This window comes from Myotis yumanensis, unplaced genomic scaffold (assembly GCF_028538775.1).
Source record: "Myotis yumanensis isolate MYYU_CA2020_CCGP unplaced genomic scaffold, mMyoYum1.0.hap1 SCAF_19, whole genome shotgun sequence".
NCBI classification, from domain to species: Eukaryota; Metazoa; Chordata; class Mammalia; order Chiroptera; family Vespertilionidae; genus Myotis; species Myotis yumanensis.
Genome location: NW_027223770.1, coordinates 9990384 through 10010634, shown reverse-complemented (window position 1 = coordinate 10010634; position 20251 = coordinate 9990384). Strand labels below are relative to the sequence as shown.

General features: G+C 50.9%; 1 protein-coding gene across 5 annotated transcripts in view; it reads left to right on the top strand.

Moving 5' to 3' along the window:
• Positions 1 to 19381, top strand: part of CUX2 (cut like homeobox 2) — a 216503-nt gene extending 197122 nt beyond the window's left edge. For 3 of the 5 annotated variants that reach the window (XM_070399228.1, XM_070399224.1, XM_070399227.1), the window contains 10 exons: positions 205 to 253; positions 326 to 446; positions 1503 to 2183; positions 2951 to 3052; positions 6283 to 7076; positions 8137 to 8296; positions 9855 to 10124; positions 11341 to 11529; positions 12792 to 13065; positions 16410 to 19381. In XM_070399228.1, the coding sequence (XP_070255329.1) occupies positions 205 to 253; positions 326 to 446; positions 1503 to 2183; positions 2951 to 3052; positions 6283 to 7076; positions 8137 to 8296; positions 9855 to 10124; positions 11341 to 11529; positions 12792 to 13065; positions 16410 to 17211 (3442 nt within the window). In that variant the 3' untranslated portion in view covers positions 17212 to 19381. The remainder of the gene's footprint in view (positions 1 to 204; positions 254 to 325; positions 447 to 1502; positions 2184 to 2950; positions 3053 to 6282; positions 7077 to 8136; positions 8297 to 9854; positions 10125 to 11340; positions 11530 to 12791; positions 13066 to 16409) is intronic. The other 2 variants (XM_070399226.1, XM_070399225.1) reach the window with 2 other exon arrangements.
• Positions 19382 to 20251: the final 870 nt, after the last annotated feature.

The following is a 20251-nucleotide window of genomic DNA, read 5'->3' as shown; positions in this document are numbered from 1 at the left end:
GCACCCCTCCTGGTAACACTGGAACCAGTTCACAAGCCCCCGACTTAAAGCCTTGTTACCATGAGGCCAGCGTTGTGCAGGTCCAGGGGAGTGAGGGCAGTTGTTCTCAGTCAGCGAAGATAAGCCAGTGGAAGTGCCTCTCCCAAGGCCTCTCCCCAAGCCAGGGAAGCACGGCTGCTTCACACTCTCCACTTTCTCTGGCAGCATCCTGAAAGCCATGAAGCTGGCCTCCAGCACCTGCAGCCTCCCCCAGGTGAGTGTCCCCTCCACTCTTCCCATGGGACAGGCTGCCCGTGAGAGCCTTCCACCAACCACGCCCTCCCAGCCCGGCCTCTTATCTCCTCAGAGCCTGGCCAAGCCCGAGGACTCGCTGCTCATGGCCAAGGAGGCGTTCTTCCCTGCACAGAAGTTTCTGCTGGAAAAGCCAGGTCTCTTGGCCAGCCCTGGTAGGGGAGGGGATGTTCTCGGGGCTAAGGGACCGGGTTGGGGCTGTGATGGGTCCCTGGCCTTCTCCATGCCCTCGGACCACTGCCTTCCACTGAAGCAGGAGAGTGATGGAGAATGGGAGTGCACGGTGATTGAGCACCTGCTGTGTGCCTGGCACTGAGCTGGGCACCGTCCATGTCTAAGCTAGTTGGCAGCTGTCCCACAGGATGTCCACACACATTCACACACATACTCAAGGACATACAGCTCACTCAGGCCTCCTAAGGTCACCGAAGGCTCCACGCAGCCCCGAGCCTTCATGAGCAGTAGGATGAGGTCACGGGACAAGGGGGACGTTCACATTGCACCCCCGCAGCAGGCATTGCTCTCTCCCAAATCACCTGCTCAGCCACTTGCCCCTTCTCCGACACAGCGACTCCAGGACCTTTAAGCAGTGCGGCCCCAGCCAAAACTCTGCGCCTCCATTTCCTAACCTAAAAAATGGGGGCAGTGATGGGGCCTACTTCATGGATGAGGCGGGTGCCTGGGAAGTGGGTACTCCTGCAGGATGGGATTAATCCAAACTCCCCACCTCAGGGTCAGTGCTGGGCCTATAACAAGTGCTCAGTTAATGTTCTTCATGGCAGGAGGGAGGGCTCCCCAGAGCAGGCAATTGGACCAGGCCTTGAAGGATGGGGATTTGAGGATGGGGGAGGGGTTGCTGGCAGAAAGAGCAGTGTCAACACTGGATGCCTATAGCACTTCTCTCCTTCCCTCTTCTACCTCCTCCCCTCTTCTCCCCACTTCCTCTCTCCCCTGCCTCTGAATTTCTGTCTCTGTATGTTTCTCTCTGTCTTTGTCTCCTTCGTTCTCTCTGTCCATCTGTCTTTCACTCTCTCTCTGCCTGTCTCCCTCTGTGTCTGTCTGTCTCTCATATGCATGATTTCTCTCATGTAATTTCTCTCTTTTTTCTATCTCTCTCGTGTCTCTTTCTCTGTGTATGTCTCTCATTATTTCTCTCCCTGTCTTACTCTCTTGTCTGTCTCTCCTCTCTCCTTCTGTCTGTCTCTCTCTAGAGGAGGACCCTTCGGAGGAGGACTCCATCAAGGACTCTCTGGGCACAGAGCAGCCCTACCCATCTCCTTCACAGCTCCCACCACTGCCACCACCAGGGCCGGAAGACCCCCTGTCCCCAGGCCCAGGGCAGCCCCTGCTGGGCCCTAGCCTGGGCCCTGATGGCCCTCGAACTTTCTCACTGTCCCCTTTCCCCAGCCTGGCTTCAGGGGAGAGACTGGCAGGGGACGTGCTGCTGTCTAAGCACATGATGCCCCCGGCCCCCTTCAAGGGAGAGGCAGGCAGCCTGCTGGTGTTTCCCCCCACCTTCTACAGCGCCAAGCCCCCCACGGCCCCTACCACCCCAGCCCCTGGCCCTGAGCCGCCTGGGGGCCTGGAGCCGACTGATGGTGGCGGGGGCAGCACGGCTGGGGCAGGTGCTGGAGCAGAGGAGGAGCAGCTGGACACGGCGGAGATTGCGTTCCAAGTGAAGGAGCAGCTGCTCAAGCACAACATTGGGCAGCGGGTGTTCGGCCACTACGTGCTGGGGCTGTCACAAGGCTCGGTCAGTGAGATCCTGGCCCGGCCCAAGCCCTGGCGCAAGCTCACGGTGAAGGGCAAGGAGCCTTTCATTAAGATGAAGCAGTTCCTGTCGGACGAGCAGAACGTGCTGGCTCTGAGGACCATCCAGGTGCGGCAGCGAGGTGAGTGCTGGCCGCAGGGTCTGAGAACACGGGTTCTGGATTCAGAGCCAGGTCATACAGCCGCAGCTGTATGACCTGTAGCAAGTGACTTTGCCTTTCTGTGCCTTCCTTTCCTCCCTGTAAAATAAGGAAATGCATCCTCTCTCCCTCCTTCCTGAGGCCTGTGCCCAACTGGCCCTCTCCCCAACTGGCCCTCATGGGACAGTTCAATAATGGTGCGAAAAGGCTGGGTCTCAGGGGCTGTTCTGACAGCTACCCCCTAAGCACCTTGAAGCCTCAGTTTACCCATTCATTAAATGGCCTGGGTGATCACTAACCTTGCCAGGCTTAATTTTTAGGCTACTCCATCTGAAGGGCCCAAGCTCTGACCTCACAAACACCTGAGTTTGAGTCTCAGCTCTGCCCTTCACCCATGGGGTGGCCTCAGGCAGCTCACTTGCTTTCTGTGCCTCAGCTTCCCATCCACTAGCCTCCACGGGGTGAAATGAGTATAAAGCACATAGTAACTGCGTGAGAACTTTTAGCTATGGTGGTGGCTGATCATTATTGTTTTGCTATTATTATTTCAAGTCACTTGAAGGTCCACAGTGTGTCACGTAGACTAGCTCAGCAGTGGTCCTACTGCACATACTCATGGTCTGGCCTGTGCTCTCCTGGCCTTTGCCCTGGCCCTGGGAGGACGGGCCCAGCCATTCACCTTTCCCAGCTCCAGGGACTGACCCCCAACATGCAGGTCCCCGTGACAAATGCCTCCTTGCCTCTCCTAGGCAGTATCACCCCGAGAATCCGCACACCAGAGACAGGCTCTGACGACGCCATCAAGAGCATCCTGGAGCAGGCCAAGAAGGAGATCGAGTCACAGAAAGGGGGTGAGTGTGGCAGACAAAGGCCTGAGCCTCTGGGGCCTGCTCTGAGCAGCAGGCAGAGTCTTGGCCCCCTCATCCCCTGCCATCCATCCAGAGGGGATTCCAAACAGGTCAGAACCTCTTTGCCTCTTTCCGTCTGCAGGCAGGCAAAGTCTAGGCCTGGAAAGTGCCGGATCCATGCTATCCAATATGGAGCCACTAGGCACACACATCTATACTCATTCAAATTCAAATTAAATAAAATTACAACTTCTTGAGTCACACTGGCCCCATTGCATAGGTGACTAGTGGTGGCCATATGGGACAACACAACTCGGAATGTCTCCTTCATCACACAGTTCTGAGCTGTCAAGCACACCGAGGCCTGAGCCTCACCCCAACTGTTAGTCTCACCCTTGCACCTGTACCTTCTATATCCCATGGAGACACTTGTCTGGCTTCCCCTGCTTCTGTGACCACGCCATCCACACCTTCCCATGGGGCACCAGATTCATCTCCTAGTGCTGCTGTTAGCCACAAACTCAGTGGCCGAAAACAATACAAATTATCTCATGGGTGGGGTGGGTGAGGCAGAAGATTAGCCTCCCTGAGCTCGTCAGTGAGTCGGCAGGGCTGCGTTCCTTCCCGAGGCTCTAGGGGAGAATCATTCCCTTGCCTTTCAAGCTTCTTGAGGCCGCCCACTTCCTTGCCTCATGGCCCCTTCCTCCACGATCAAGTCCAGCACATAGGCATCCTTGGGATCCTGTAGAGCCCACCAGATAATTCAGGATAATCTCCCATATCATGATCCTTAACTTCCATCACGTCTGTAAAGTCCCCTTTACATACTCACCAGTCCCAGGGAAGGGCCATGGATATGCTGGGGGGCCACCTCTCAAGAGCTTCAGAGCCATAAGCCAACGGCTGGCCATGTCCACCAGGACCCTCCTGGCATCTCAAACTCAGCACGTCTGACACAGAGCTCACTGTCTTCCCCTCCCCTCACTCCCTCTTCAAAGTCACCCACTCAGGGCTGGGAGCCTGTCACAGTGGTAGAAACCCAGGGTGAGGTGAGGGACTATCCTCACCCCTGGCAGCCAGTCAGCCACCCCATCCATGGTGTAGCTCACCCTCTTAAGTGTTTTCTTCAAACTTGTCCGTCCCCCACCCCAGTTGCCCCCAGCCTAGTGAGCCACCGTCATCACTTTCTGGGACTGCTGCCGTAGTCACTTCACTGGTCTTACCAATGACATTCTAGGCCCCACTCCACCCAAATACCAGAGGGATCTTTCTAGAGCACACGTGGTCATGATGTTACTACTCAAAATCCTTCCATGGCTCCCCATTGCCCTCAGGAGAAAATCCCAACTCCTCAACAAGGCCTGTAGTCATCAGACTCCTCCCAATCCCTCCACACCTCTCACATTATTTATAATCATGCTCATTCTCATCCCCCTAATTCTCATCCCAGACACCTTTCACCGGCCAACTTCTCATACTTTATGACTTTACTCAGAAGTCAGCTCCTCCAGGAAGCCTCCCACCACTGCACAGATGCTTGTATACTGCTTCTCCTTGGATCCCCCAAATTACATATATATGCTTGGTGCAATGGAGCCAGATTTGTCTTGCTGCAAATTCTGACCCTGCTGTTTATTAACTGTGTGACCCTGGGCAAGTTTACTTAGCCTCTCTGTGCCTGAATTTTCTCATTTTTAAAATGAGGGTAGTGTTAATACTCCTTAAGGTTGTGTGAGGATCAAATTAGATCAATCCTGGCAAAGCACTCAACCTAGGACTTGGCATGTAGAAGGTGCCTCTGAAAGGTTAGCCATTGTTACCGTTAATATTGTCATTGTGTCTCTATTGTTGTATTTGCTTATGTTACAAATGACTCTGCTAATGTGGCTGTCCCTCCCCTGGTCTGGGGCTTCTTGCAGCTAGGAACCCAGTTGCTTCTGTGCAGCCAGCACGCGGTTATAAGACAGTTGCTGACTTAGAACAGGTTTCAGCACTCCCACTCTCTTTCAGTGTCTTCTGCCCCCTGGTGGTGACTCAGAGTAAGTGACCTGATTTCCAAGCTTCTGCTTGCTGCTGGGAACCATGAGTTTCTCAAGGGTCCTCTCCTTGGCCTGGTCCCTGAGAGGGAGTGGAAGGAGGTTTACCCTGCGAGGAACCTACAATGCCCCACGCAGATTGGGCACAAAGATTTATATACAAGCTTTTCTTTTATCATTGTCACAACAATGACAAACTAGAAACACCTAAGTATCCAGCAGTTGGGGAACAGGGGAGTCTCTATGGCTCTATCTATGTATGAGTGGAAAATATACAACGTGTGGCCTTTTGTGTCTGGCAGCTTTTAACTCAGCATGTTTTTGAGGTTCATCCATGTTGTAGCAAGTATCTCTGCTTCATTTCTTTTTATGGCTGAATAATATTCCATTACTGTATTACCTTTTAATCAGAAAAGCAACATAAATTTTTTTTTTCATAAATTATTTTTAATGGGACTGTGGGATCCACTGGGGTGGAGACTGGACAACAAGATAATAGAGAAAGGGCTGTGTTGATCTGGCTTGGTCCAGGGGTGGGGAGACCCAGAGCAGGGAAAGCCACTCAGAGGGCTGAGGGAAGCACTGTTCTATTGCTCCTTTTACTACTTATTAAAAAGATTTTTACCAAATAATATATTATTTATTTTTCTTGTTTTGGAGCTTTATAGAAAGTGAATTATAATTTGTATCACCTTCTGGGACTTGCTGGTTTTGCTCAAAATTATGTTGTTAAGATTCATGTGTGGTTTTGCACAGTGACTTCCTTTTTCGTTGCTGTATAGTATTCTGTTGTGTGGCCATGCCACTATTATCCATCCTCTCCTCCATGAGTATTTGGGTTCATGCCATTATTTTCCAGTTAGAACAAATGAAGCAGCCTCTTTTATGTGCTAAAATATTTTTCTTGTCTTTGAACATAGCATATGTAAAAGACAAGTCTTTTTTTATATCACATTATCCACATAAATACTTTCTTCATATATGCTAAAATCTCACTGTCTACCTGATTTTTAATGGCTGCCCAATAGTCTGCCAAACAGTTGGACCATAATTTACTTAATCAATCCCCAAATGGTGGACACAGAAATTACCTCCAACATTTTGCTGGCATAAATACCAATGCTGTCACCATCTTTGTTGCCCTTTGTGCCATGTCCTGACGACTGGCCTCTGGTCACCCTGTCATCCACCCCGCAGGTGGTGAGCCCAAGAATTTGACAGCCCCATTGACCATCACTAATGGCACAGCCTCTGCCAGCACCTCAGAAGATGCCATCAAGAACATTCTGGAACAGGCACGCCGGGAGATGCAAGCACAGCAGCAGGCCCTCCTGGAGATGGAGGCAGGACCCCGGGGCCGCTCAGTACCTCCTTCACCCCCAGAGCGGCCCTCACTGGCAGCTGTGAGCCAGAATGGGGCTCCAACCTACGTCAAGCAGGAGGACAGCAGTGGTAGCAGTGGCAGCGGGGGAACCAGCAGCAGTGCCACACAGACATCCCTCACTGTCCTGTCTCCTGCTGCCTTCGTGCAGAGCATCATCCGGAAGGTCAAGTCAGAGATCGGTGATGCTGGCTACTTTGATCAGCACTGGGCCTCAGACCGCGGCCTGCTCAGCCACCCCTACACCTCCGTCTCACCCTCACTCTCCTCCTCCTCCTCCAGCTACTCTGGCCAACCAAATGGACGGGCCTGGCCCCGTGGGGATGAGGCTCCCACAATCCCTGAGGATGAAGTGGCTGGGGGTGAGGACGAACCCCCAAAGTTGGGCGAGCTCAAGACCGAGGGGGGCATCTCTGAGTCAGGCAGCAGCGGGCGGCTAGCCTACTACCCTACATATGTGCCCCGCACACTGAAGCCCACCGTGCCGCCCCTGACCCCAGAGCAGTACGAGCTCTACATGTACCGTGAGGTGGACACGCTGGAACTGACGCGCCAGGTCAAGGAGAAGCTAGCCAAGAACGGAATCTGCCAGAGGATCTTTGGGGAGAAGGTGAAGACAGGGGCAGGGGAGCAGGTAGGGCAGGAGGCTCAGGGCCATGGGACCCAGGGAAAGAGAACGACCTGATGACACAGCCCCAAGTGCCCATGGTCTGAAAAGAAGCAAGAACAGGACAAAAGCATGATTTGAACCCAGGTTCTTGTGACCCCAAAAGCTCAACCCATATAATAAAAGGCTAATATGCAAATTGACCAAACAGTGGAACGACCGGTCACTATGATGCGCACTGACCACCAGGGGTCAGACACTCAATGCAGGAGCTGCCCCCTGGTGGTCAGTGCACTCCCACAGGAGGAGCGCCGCTCAGCCAGAATCCAGGTTCATGGTTGGTGAGCGTAGCGGTGGAGGTGGGACCCTCTCTTACCTCTGTGCAGCGCTAAGGATGTCCAACTGCGAGAGGCTGGGCTGCGAGAGGCTGCAGGCTGGGCTGAGGGACCACCCCCCCCCCGCTCCAGTGCCTAAATTTCATGCACCGGGCCTCTAGTTCTTCTGTATCTAGCTGTCCCTGGGTTCTGTGGGAAAGGGTCATGGGAAAGGCTGGCATTCAGTTCTGTGGTTGTTAAAGCAGTAAAACACTTCCACCTGGCTAGGAATAACTATTTAGCTCCCCTCCTGCAGGACCTTCCATCCCTCCATTGGTCCAGCCACTAAAGGGGCCTCCTGATTGGTTGGTGCCCCCGCAGTACCAGTGGTTAAGTAGTTTTTTAACATCACCTCTGCCCATAGCAGAGGAGCAGGCAAACAAACAAGCCGAGGAGGGAGAAGTGAGTAACCTAAGTGGGAGACACAGGAAGGCTTCCTGGAGGAGGGGGCACTTAAGGGGGTCTTAACAGCTAGGTAGATTTTTACATGTAGGGAAATCGGGAAGGGCACTGCAGGTGAGGGTACTACACAGGCACACACCTGGGAAATGAAGAACAAATGAAAACAGCCTTGGCCTCTCAGGCAACAGAGTGACCAGTGATCCCTAAGAGTCTTAGGAGAGGGGGGAGGTGATGGCCTGTGTTCCAGGGGCCTGCTGACCCACCCTTTCTGCACCACCGGTCCCCAGGTGCTGGGTCTGTCACAGGGCAGTGTGAGCGACATGCTGTCCCGGCCGAAGCCATGGAGCAAGCTGACGCAGAAGGGGCGGGAGCCCTTCATCCGCATGCAGCTGTGGCTCTCGGACCAGCTTGGGCAGGCCATTGGCCAGCAGCCCAGCGCCTCACAAGGTGAGTGCCCATGGGGCTCTTTTGAGGGGGTGCTACCAGCCCCCAAAACTGCGGAGAGCCCTCGCTCTTCCATTCTGTGATGGCACGTGCATCTGCTTTACTGCCTCTCTCTCCGGCCCCACTGCCCTGGCCACCATTATTGCTGCCCTGGAAGACTGCAGTGTGTTCCTAGCTGGTGTCCCTGCTCCCCTGCTTCCTTCAATCAGAGGGATGCATCTATCGCTGGTTTTAAACCTCCAGGTGATGCCCAAGCAAGTGTAGAAAATAGTTTACATGTGGAGCCCCACCCTCTGATCCCATCAGAATCGCCGATTGATGTCTTTTTTCCCAAGGATCCAGCATGCAGCCTCAGAATCCTTAGCACAGGGCCTTGAGCAGCTGTCATGAGACATAGGCAGGTGGAGTTTGGACTTTGCCTCGGTGAGGAAACTGAGGCTCAGAGAGTTGCCCAAAGTCATGGAGCCTAGGAATGGAAAGAAGGGGTAAAGGGGAGACTCCAGCTGAGCCCAGCCCTCTTCCCCCGCCTGCCAGCAATGGGTGGATACTTGAAACAGCCTCTTGTTTTCCCAGGCTGGCCCTTCTCCACCAACTTTGTGTTTCTGCTGGTGACAGTCATCAGAGGACATGTCCATGTCAGTTCCAGCATCACACAGATGTCGCCTAGATGTCCAGGATCAGCCAATTTGGGGGCAGGTGGGACCATAGAGTCCTCAAGACCCCAGACAGGGGCTGCCTGCCACCTGGGGCTGTGGTGCACTACTCAGAACTTTAAGGCTTCTCTCTGCACCTTCAGGGTAATCAGGTCCCAGCCGAAATTTATTCACTCAATAGACGAACCACCACCTCCTGTCTTCCAGAAAATCCTGATCGGTGGGTGAGAGGAAACCTGAGCTCTAGTCCTGACGTTGCTATAGTCACTGTGTGACTGGGGCACATACCTTTTTAATCTCTCTGAGCCTTAGTTTCCTCACCTGTCTCCTAGGCATGTTTTTGGTGACTTGAGATCATGGGCGTAAAACACGTAGCACTACACTGGGCATGTGGTAAGTGCTCAGTGAAAGGAAGTTTTGTTGGTTACTGTCCTCATCGTTGTTATCTGGTAAGGGAGACATCTAGCACGAGCAAGAAATTATAGTGAAGCCAGTTATTCTAGAGACTGTCTCCCTTCGGCTTTGTCTGGTGCTTCTTGTGATCAGATTCAGGCCGCACCCTTCCAGCAGGAATATCACCGAAGCAATGCTGTGTCCTCGCTTCGCATCGTATCAGGAGGCGCCCGTTGTTGATTTGACCCATGATTGGTGGTGTTTCCTTTGATCACTTGGTTGAGGAGGTATCTGCCAGGTATCTCTTTGTAACCAATAAGTATCTTGTGGGGAGATACTTTGCGACTATGTAAACTTTCATCTGCTGGTTTTCCCATCCAGGACTGTCCCTGCCTGAGATATTACTGTGGTGGCTGCAAAATGGATTGTTGCCAGCTCTTGGCTCTAACAAATAAGACTGTCTGAACTGTGTGTGACTATGCATTAACCACCTTCTCCGTCTCTCTGGCCCACAGCCAGTCCCACCGAACCCAGGTCCTCACCATCTCCACCCCTTAGCCCCACGGAGCCCGAGAAGAGCTCCCAGGAGCCCTTGAGCCTGGTATTGGAGAGCAGCAAGGAGAACCAGCAGCCAGAGGGACGCTCCAGCTCCTCACTGAGTGGGAAGATGTGCTCGGGCAGCCAGACCACAGGGGGCATCCAGGAGATTGTGGCCATGTCCCCCGAGCTAGACACCTACTCCATCACCAAGAGGGTCAAGGAGGTTCTCACAGACAATAACCTAGGTAAGGGGTGGTGGGACTGGGGGATGCTGCCTCCCACCCGGTTAGCTCCCACTCTTCTTAAGTGAGATCCCCACAGTGAGATCGCAGGGCACTGGGGTCCAGCCCACCCAGCAGTCCTAGAGCACCCAAGACCCTCTAGGAGGCATCTAACTCTGACCTGGGTTCCTAGAGAATTAAGATAAGTTGAAAGTAAATAAATAACAACTCCCACACCTCCCAATCAGAATCCAGTTTTTATGTATCTTTGATACTTTTCTGAACACACACAAGAATATATGTCACTAGTTTCTTCTTTTCTCTTTTCTATATAGATGCAATTATACAACATACACGTACTGCCCTACAGCTTACTTTTTAAAGAATTTTTTTATTTTTTTAATCCTCACCTGAGGACATGTTTTTTCCTATTGATTTTTTTAGAGAGAATGGAAGGGGGTCGGGGAGAGAGAGAGAGAGAAATAAACATCATGAGAGAGACATATTGATTGGTTGCTTCCTTCTCGCACCCCAATTGGTGCCAGGGATCGAACCTGCAACAGAGGTACATGCCCTTGGCCAGGAGTCAACCCAAGACCCTTTAGTCCACAGGCTGACACTCTAACCATTGAGCAAACCAGCCAGGACCAGCTTGCTTTTTAAAAATTCACATCGTGGACATCCTTCCATGTTAGAATAATTAGGCCGCCTGCATTTTTTTGCACTGTTGTAGTGTTTTAGGCCATGGATGGCCTACATTTTTTACCCAACCGGTTGACATTTTGGTTGTTTCCAATTTCCTGTTGCCTCTGAAACTAGTCCAGATGCATCTTTGTGCCCTTGGGCAAGTACAGCTGGAGGGTAGATCCAGTGGTAGTGTTCGGTCAGAGGATGTGCACATGGAAGTTTTGCTAGAATCTGTCAGATTACTCTAACAAGGTGATACTAATTATACATATGAAGTATGCAGACAACTTCAGGCATCTCCTAGGAGTGAAGAAAATCTAAAGTATGAAAGCAATTTTGTTGATAGCTGTCTGGTCCGCGCCGTGCCTCCCCTCCCCCCAACTCCGTCTTCTATTTTGCTGAAAGGTCCCCTCTAGATCCACACTGGGTGTAGGTTCCCGCCGTGTCTGAGTTAGTGGAGACATCCTGGGTTCTCCCCTCTGCCTCTCCCATTTTTTATCTCTCCTGAGAGCACCTCTGCCAGGGTGACAGTTGTCCCTGCCCCTGTCCCCAGGGCAGCGGCTATTCGGGGAGAGCATCCTGGGCCTGACGCAGGGCTCCGTGTCCGACCTGCTGTCCCGGCCCAAACCCTGGCACAAGCTCAGCCTGAAGGGGCGGGAGCCCTTTGTGCGAATGCAGCTGTGGCTCAATGACCCCCACAACGTGGAGAAGCTGAGGGACATGAAGAAGCTGGAGAAGAAAGGTGAGCACTGGGTCCTCTGGGTCTGGCCTCAGGTTTTCCCACTGGAACCGTATCTGGTTGTAACCCAACTAACCCAGGGCCTCAGTGGTCCAGCCTCAGCCTGGTGCGGGACTGCAAGAAATAGGAATCCCACAGTATCATTGAAAGCAATGAAAATAATTTAGTACTTCTCCCATGAGAATTCCAGTCCTGTCTCTCTGTTTCCTTTCACACACCTGTAGCTACTTCAAAGTCTTTTCCCAACCCCTCTGCATGTTCCCAAAAACACCCCCTCTCTGATCCTCTGTCCTCTGCACCAGCTCCTAATGTATAATATGTAGATAGATCCCCCTGTGCCGATTACTGCAAAACAACACAAGAATTGACCCAGCCAACAAGACTTCTGTGGTGGTCCGGCCGGCATGGCTCAGTGGTTGAGCACCAACCTATCAACCAGGAGGTCAGGGTTCAATTCCTGGTTAGGGCACATGCCCGGTTTGCGGGCTCAATCCCCATTATGGGGCGTGCAGGAGGCAGCCGATCCATGATTCTCTCTCATCATTGATGTTTCTATCTCTCTCTCCCTCTCCTTTCTTCTCTAAAATAAAAAATATTTTAAAAAAAAAGACTTCTGGGGTGGAGATGGGAAGTGGGTGGGGCAAGGAGATTGCAGATGCTTATATTGTCCAATATTTTCTTTTATCCCTGAGAAAATGAGCAGTCACTGAGCACTTGCTGTGTATCCACACTCTCTCATGATGTGTGTAAGGGATCCCTGGAACTTAAATTAAAAAGCTCAGGGTCCAGTTGGGAGATGAGGTACCAGGAGCTAAAAAGTTGTCACCCAAGGCACCCAAGACAGCTCGTGAGGAGAGAGTCCAGGGTCAAGCCAGGCCGTGAGGGACACGTGGGCCAGGGCCACGCCTCAGCTGTTGGCACAAATAGCTTTGCAGCTGAGAACTTGGCCTGCCACCTGCTGGCTGTGTGACCTTTGTAGCAAGTTACTTCCCCTCTCTGTGCCTCATTCTACTTCTTCTGAAATTAAGTTGGTAGCATCTACCTCAGGGCATTGCTGTGAGGATTCAATGAGACCCTAATACCTTACACCCTCCATTCTCACGTGGGCTCCCCCCACACACACACACACACATTTTGATGATTTGATGTTGAGATGCATTTACTGCGTTCCCAGCCCCTGCTGCCCCTGGAGGATGGGGGTGGGGGTATTGATGAGCCTTGGGTCAGGCCCCTCTCAGCCCTCCCTCTCTCCCCTGCCCACCCAGCTTACCTGAAGCGCAGGTACGGCCTCATCAGCACCGGTTCAGACAGTGAGTCTCCAACCACCCACTCCGAGTGCCCCAGCCCCTGCCTGCAGCCCCAGGACCTGAGCCTCCTGCAAATCAAGAAGCCCCGAGTGGTGCTGGCGCCCGAGGAGAAGGAGGCCCTGAGGAAGGCCTACCAACTGGAGCCCTACCCCTCCCAGCAGACCATCGAGCTCCTCTCCTTTCAGCTCAACCTCAAGACCAACACCGTCATCAACTGGTTCCACAACTACAGGTGGGATGACTAGGGAGGACCCGCTCGGGGGATGGGCAGGGTCTCTGCAGGACCCTCTTCCCCATCCCAGGGCCTGGAGGGAGCCCAGCATGGATGGCCTCTGGGAGATGAGGAGTCTGTATTGCAAGGGTGTTTAGATTTGTAGATAAACCTGGATGTAAATCCCAGCTTCGCCATTTCTAGCTGTGAGACCCTGGGCTAGTCATTTCATCTCCCTGAGCCTCAGTCTTCTAACCTGTAAAATGGGGACCATGATGGGATCTACTTCACAGAGTTGTCCTGAGGATTCAATGGGCTAACATATTTACATAAAATACCTGGCACATAGGATGTAGTGGATGTTGACGTTACTATTGTCACTGTCTTCATTAAGACTTCCCCAGCTTACTCTGTGTCTGCCTGTGTGAGGGATAGGGAATAGGGCACAGGACTGAGGAACCTAACTTCCCACTCAGCCTCACGTTGGAGCCCTGACTAGGGGTCTTGGCCTCTCCCACTCCCGAGACCAGAGGAAAGCCTTCTGGCATCCTCTGGCTTTCCAGTGGCTGCCTCCTCCCACTCACAAGGGCCCAGTGTTGGAGTCACTGACCTGCAGTGGGCTGGGCCTCCTGCGATTTTGTCGGGGTGTTGACCGGATCTGGCAGGTTCGAGGAGAAGGCAGAGGGGCTTCATAAGGCTGGTTGAGAGCCCTATAGAGAAGGCTTAATGGGTTCTAAGGGACCATGTCTGAGGTGCCCCTGCCAAGCTTCCTGAGAAGGAAATGTCTCTGGTGTCCATGTGGTGCCAGAGAGGAGAGTCCATCTGCATGTTCTAGGGACAGAAAGAAGGTCTCTTGATCCCCAAGGGAGAAGAGGAAGGAGGAGGCTGGAAGGGAGGAACACTTGAAATCTCTCTCCACGGCCCAGGCATGGGCATCACACAGACCTGAGTTCAAGGCCCACTTGGCTATGTGTTCTTGGGCAAGTCACTGAACTTCTCTGAGTCTCATCCCTGTTTTACAGATAATGCTGAATCAGGGATCAAATGAACCACTTGAGGTGTAAACATTGTGAAATATTGCTTATTGTCTGGCTCAGACCCACACGCTGCCAAACATCAAACGAAATAGGTTCTTAAAACTGCACATGCTCCTTCTCTCTCTGGGGGATTTAGGGATATCCTCGCCCTTTTTGTTCCCCACGGGAACTGAGCATTCCATTATTATCCAAAATATTCATTCAACAGATATTTGCCAAGTGTGTACAGTAAGCCAAGGTCTGGAGAAATGTGATCAAAGCAACATTCAAAATCATGAATCCGATAATTTCTACAACCTAATAAATGCTGTGAAACAGGAAGGAATAGGGGCTGAGGGAAAAGGAATTCTGCCTCCTGGCGAAGACTTTACAAAAGAGGTGGCATTTGAGCTGGGTTTGAAAGGATGAATAGGAATTTGCACCAAAGAGCAAAGAGAATTGCACTCCCCAAAATAACCACTCTCAAAAAGTTGTAGGTATAGAAGAATACATTATTTCATTGGTAAATGTTTATCGAGCACCTACTCTGTACCAGGCACTGAAGAGAACAAGACAAAGTTCTTACTCTCAGCATCTCCTGCAGACCACCAGAAAAGGTCACTATTAAACAAGCACTTATATTAATGTATCATTACAAACTGCAGTGAGCTCTGAGAAAGGCAAACAACAGGATGTTCTGAGAAAAAAATTACCAGGATGGCCCCAGTTATACATTTGGGAGTTGGGGCTTGCAAAAACTAATTTATACATAGTATGAATGACTCTTAGCTTCATATTTATATTTGATCTGCAGTTTGGAAGTTCTCATGATGGAGCTGCAGACTTTGAGCCATCCTAAACCTCCCTCAAATCCTACCTCACTGGAAACTATGATGGCTGCCCCTGGTCCCTGCAGCTTTTCCTTTAATAGGGACTGAGGGAGATGGCAGAGTCACTGTAAAGTGGACAAGGCCACCTTTGTGCAGGGACTGGGGACTGAGACAGGAAGTGAACCAGATGATCCCTGGAATGGGGCACCGTCCCCCACCTGGGCAGGGAGCCAAGGAGGCAGGAGAGTGTAGCGAGACTTTTAGGTTCAAAGCCCAACTGTTCTACTTTCTGACTCTGATCGTGGCTATCCTTGTGCCTCTCTGAGCCTCATCTCGTTTATTGATGGGAATGATAATGATAATGTCCCCCTCACAAGGTTATTATGAAAAATAAATGAGATAATCTGCAAAAAGAGTTGGCCTGGTGCCCGGTACATATAAGCAGCCATTATTATTATGTTTATAATAATTACAGCTGTTACATTACATATCAATAATGTACTTAATTATTAATATAAATGGGCAGAAGGCTACAGCATTGAAGAAGCTGAGGAAGTCCTATTGTTTGATTACCTTAGATGAGTCATTTGACCTCCCTGGACCTCATTTGCTATTAAGAAAATAATTAATGGGCTTAGACCCATGCCTGGCTCTTCCAATGCTCTAAAACATGATGTATGAGACTAAGTTTCCCTCACACAGCAGGGAGGTTATTGAAGAGAAAATGGGTTCTGGACTAGAATTCTGGGTACCCAGACTCCAGTGCCAGCTCTGCCTCTGTGTTCTGTGGTGATCTGGACAAGTCACTCTCTCTGCCTCAGTTTCCCCTTCTGGGCTGATGTCGAAGAGTCCCTCCGGGAATGAGGCAGGGAGTTGTGGCCACAAACTAGATCTGGGTTTGACTTTGAGAAATGCTCTAGAACAGCACTGTCCAATAGAAATATAATGCAAGCCACATATGTCATTTAAAATTTTCAAGTAGCCACATTTACAAATAATAAAACAGATAAAATTAATTGTAGTAGTTTATTTTTACTTAGTCCAATAAATAAACCATTTTAACATTTTAATCAATATAAAAACTTTATTAATGAGCTCTTTTACTTTTCATTTTTTGGTATTAAGCTTACAAAAGCTTGCCTTTCCATCACATACCAATTCTCACTAGCTACATTTCAAGTGCTCAAGAGCCATAGTGGCTGCTATACTGGATAGTGCAGGTCTAGATCATGGTCTTTGGAATCCAATAGTCCTGAGTTTAAGTATTGGCCCTGCCACTTACTGGGCAAGTCACTCAACATCTCTGGGCCTTGTTTTGTCCTCTGTGAAGCAGGGATAGTAATAGCACCCACCTTGCACGGTTGTGGGGAGGACTTGCTAAGATGCTGCATGTGAAGGATCTTAATTCCTACTGAACCCCCAGGGAAGTGGGTGGAGTCAAAACGCCCTTCCTGTGGAGTGAGTTCAGGGTTAGCCGGTTCCCCCTCCATCTCCTCGCTCACCGTCATCTCTGCCCCAGGTCCCGGATGCGCCGGGAGATGTTGGTGGAGGGGACCCAAGATGAACCAGATCTCGACCCTGGTGCGGGTACTGGCATCCTACCACCAGGCCACTCCCACTCAGACCCCACCCCACAGAGCCCCGACTCTGAGGCTGAGGACCAGAAGCCTACGGTGAAGGAACTTGAGCTCCAGGAGGGCCCTGAGGCGAGCATCACTCCCCTGACTGCCCAGGACAGGGCCCCAGTGAGGATCAAGCAGGAACAGACTGAGGACAATGCTGAGGAAGAGGCGGCCAGCCAGCTCCAGGACTCCGGGGAGCAGGACAAAGGCCACGGTTCTCCCAAAGAGATGCATCCAGATCCTTTGGGTAATGATGGGCTCCCAAAAGTGGCCCCAGGACCTCTTCTTCCAAGCGGGCCTCCCCCAGACTGCCCCTTACTACAGCCCCCGCAGGAGAGCAGGGCTGGAGAGCAGCTACACCTGGACCCTCTAAGTTTTAAGTCGGCCTCAGAGTCCTCGCGCTGCAGCCTGGAGGTGTCACTGAACTCACCCTCAGCTGCCTCCTCACCAGGCCTCATGATGTCTGTGTCGCCTGTCCCCTCCTCCTCAGCTCCCATCTCGCCATCCCCACCCGGCGCCCCCCCTGCCAAAGTGCCGAGTGCCAGCCCCACTGCCGACACGGCTGGGGCCTTGCACCCCAGTGCCAAGGTGAACCCCAACTTGCAGCGGCGGCATGAGAAGATGGCCAACCTGAACAGCATCATCTACCGGCTAGAGAGGGCTGCCAATCGGGAGGAGGCTTTGGAGTGGGAGTTCTGAAAGCGAAGGCAAGGGGCCATCCTCACTCTCTCTCCCAGACAGGGCAGGGTACAGGAGGGAGGAACTCAACCACCAAAATGTGGACAGCAGTATTATGCCACTTACGTTTTTTGTTGTAATCCTAGTTCTATAAGTTGTGAGCGAGCAGGTGGGGCAGATGCCACTGCCTCCTCTTTTTGGCACGCCCGCCCTAGGAAGCACCCTCTTCTCTACTCTGGCCTCTCTGCAGGAGGCAAAGCAAAGTGGCGCCACATTTTCACCTGGAAACTCCAAACTCTTTTAGAAAAATAAATAAATATTTATAGACCTCTTTTAGATATTTTAATAAAGGATCCTTTGGAATTTATTCCCAGCCGATGCTGTTTTGATATTATAGAGAGTTATAAAATCAGGATGCTGTCACAACTGTTGCGAAGTGTACACTGAAGTTGTGTCATTTTTGCCACTAGATGAGATTAAAAGAAGACAATTGTTCAAAGCCATCACAAAACACTATTAAGACTGACCAAAATTTAGATAACCTTTGAACCGCGGTTTTTTCCCATGTCTGTCTATGAGACACAGCGCACTGCTCCTGCCCTTCCAGAAACCGTGCTGGAAAGAGAAAGTCCAAAAGACTCTAAACAAAAACCTCGATGCTGTTGAGGACGTGTTTCATTCTGGTGGTCTGTTTTGCAACCTTGATAACACAGAATGTTGTGCCGTTGTAAATGTTGTCGAGATGTGGGCTGTGGCCGACTGTCCTATCTGAGATGTAACATGGTACAAAATGAACTGCCCGCACTCCCTCTAGTCAGAAACCTCTGGGCCGCAGAGGTCGGACGTCCAGCTCATCCGTTGTAGACAGGATGTGTTTCCGGATCCTATGGAGGCAGGTGATTGGAGGGTGGCACTTGAGCCAGGGTGACCCCACTCCCCAACCTGAGTCATGGCCACAGTCAGGAAGTCTCCCCCCTACTTTTCCAGAGCAAGATGGTGGCCGCCATCTTCCCCTTTTGTGTGTTAAGGAAACAACAGCGTTGGTCACCCCACAAGCACCCAGCTCAGCTCTCAGCACTGAAAAGTAGATTCATCACACCAGAGACCCCAGGACCCCTTCTAGCCATCTCTCAAGTGGACCCAGTGCTACCTCTGGGCGGCGTCTGCCACTCCAAGTCGATGCAGAACAAGCGAGAAGGTTGAGTTTGCTGCAGCATGACCACTGTAGCCCAGTCTCCACATCCACCCTCCTGCCTTCCACCACATGACCTTTTGGGGAGCAAAGACTCAACCCTCCAATTCAGAAGCCGTTCCTCCAGCATCTTGATGGTTTCTAGAGGGAGAGTCCCCAATCTGGATGGAACAGCCACAATATTGGTTGTTGAATCTCTCTCCTGATTTTATTTCTTATCTTTTTTCAAACTCTGTGGGAAGGTTGAGTTGGGTACCTCCCTACCTAAATACAGAATGATGAAGAAAAGGTGGCCATAATTGGTGCCTATCCATTGCCAGGGAGAGAGATGGCTGACGGCGGTTTCAAGGATGCTGAAAGCATTTTGAAACCAGGCCAGTGAAAGCTGATGACCAGAAAGGGACAATTGAGGGCCGTTCCAGAAATCTCAACTCTCATGCACCCAGCCCAGGCTGCAGTCTCCACGCCAGTCAATGAAGAACAGCGCAAACCCTTCAGGAAAGTCTTTTCCGCACACCCAGGCTATGCATTGAAGAGTTTTCCACTGTATACATTTTTATCCAGATGAAGGTATTTTTATATTTTGACAATAGGAAACAGTGACCAATTTTCAGAGTCATCAAATCTGGAACAAATAAAACAGCTCCTTTTAGTCACCACTGCCCTGTCACAAGTAAGACACCATGGGGGAACACACCACTTTTTACTGTTGAAACCCACACACCATTGAAATTCAGGCCTATACACAGACTACAATCCTTAGAAAATGAAATCTGGCTTTTGTGTGACGGGATTTGATTAAGCACTTAGCATAGTCTTTTGAACACGGAAATCCTGTTGTACTTAAAGCTAGTGGACCCGTGAACAGCTTTGTCAGGGTCTTGTCCTATCACAGTGGAAACAAAACAAAAACCCACAAAACAGTTTCTATGAGAAATTGATGAACTTTGTTTAAAATTTTAAAAAAAGGGACACGTTCTGTAAATGCGTCGCTCAATACAGAATTGTATAATAAGGTCTGGGTGTCCTGCTTGCTTTGTTCTGGAGTTGGGGGTGCAAGTTGGGGGTCAGATCTGGCGCTCAGCAGTGTTTTACAAAATGGTGTTTTTAAAAACTTTTTAATTAGTTTACCACCATTAAAATATGGGGGAATGTCATATAAAAATCGAGATTTTACCGGCTTCCCTGGAAAACCATTAAGATCAGGCCACACCGGGCCAACCTTCCAATGTGACAACAGCCAGCTGAGTGGCTACTCCCTTTCAACAGGGCACATGTCCATGATTTGCCTCAGGCTTCACCTGTGCTACCTGTCCAGGTCCTGTGGGTATCTCGTTGGGCAGTTGTGCTATGGGCTCAAGCAAAGGAAAGTAAAAGAATTAGAATCCATTTTCCACTCAGCAGGGTGGAAGCAGGTTAGACTCGAGGGCCTAGGACAGTGATGGCGAACCTATGACATGCGTGTCAGAGGTGACACGCGAACTCATTTTTTTGGTTGATTTTTCTTTGTTAAATGGCATTTAAATATATAAAATAAATATCAAAAATATAAATCTTTGTTTTACTGTGGTTGCAAATATCAAAAAATTTCTATATGTGACACGGCACCAGAGTTAAGTTAGAGTTTTTCAAAATGCTGACACGCCGAGCTCAAAAGGTTCGCCATCACTGGCCTAGGACCAAGGAGCCAAGATCATGCCCTGCCCCCAAATCAGTGGCCACCGGCCATGGCCCTGAAACCAACCATTCTATAGGCTGTGCCCACCTCAGTGGAATGTGTGAGTGGCAGGTGCCCCCGACCTCCTGAGACCAGCATCGCCCCTTTCCCACCTGTATAATTAGGATCTCAGTTTCCCCAACTACAAAATG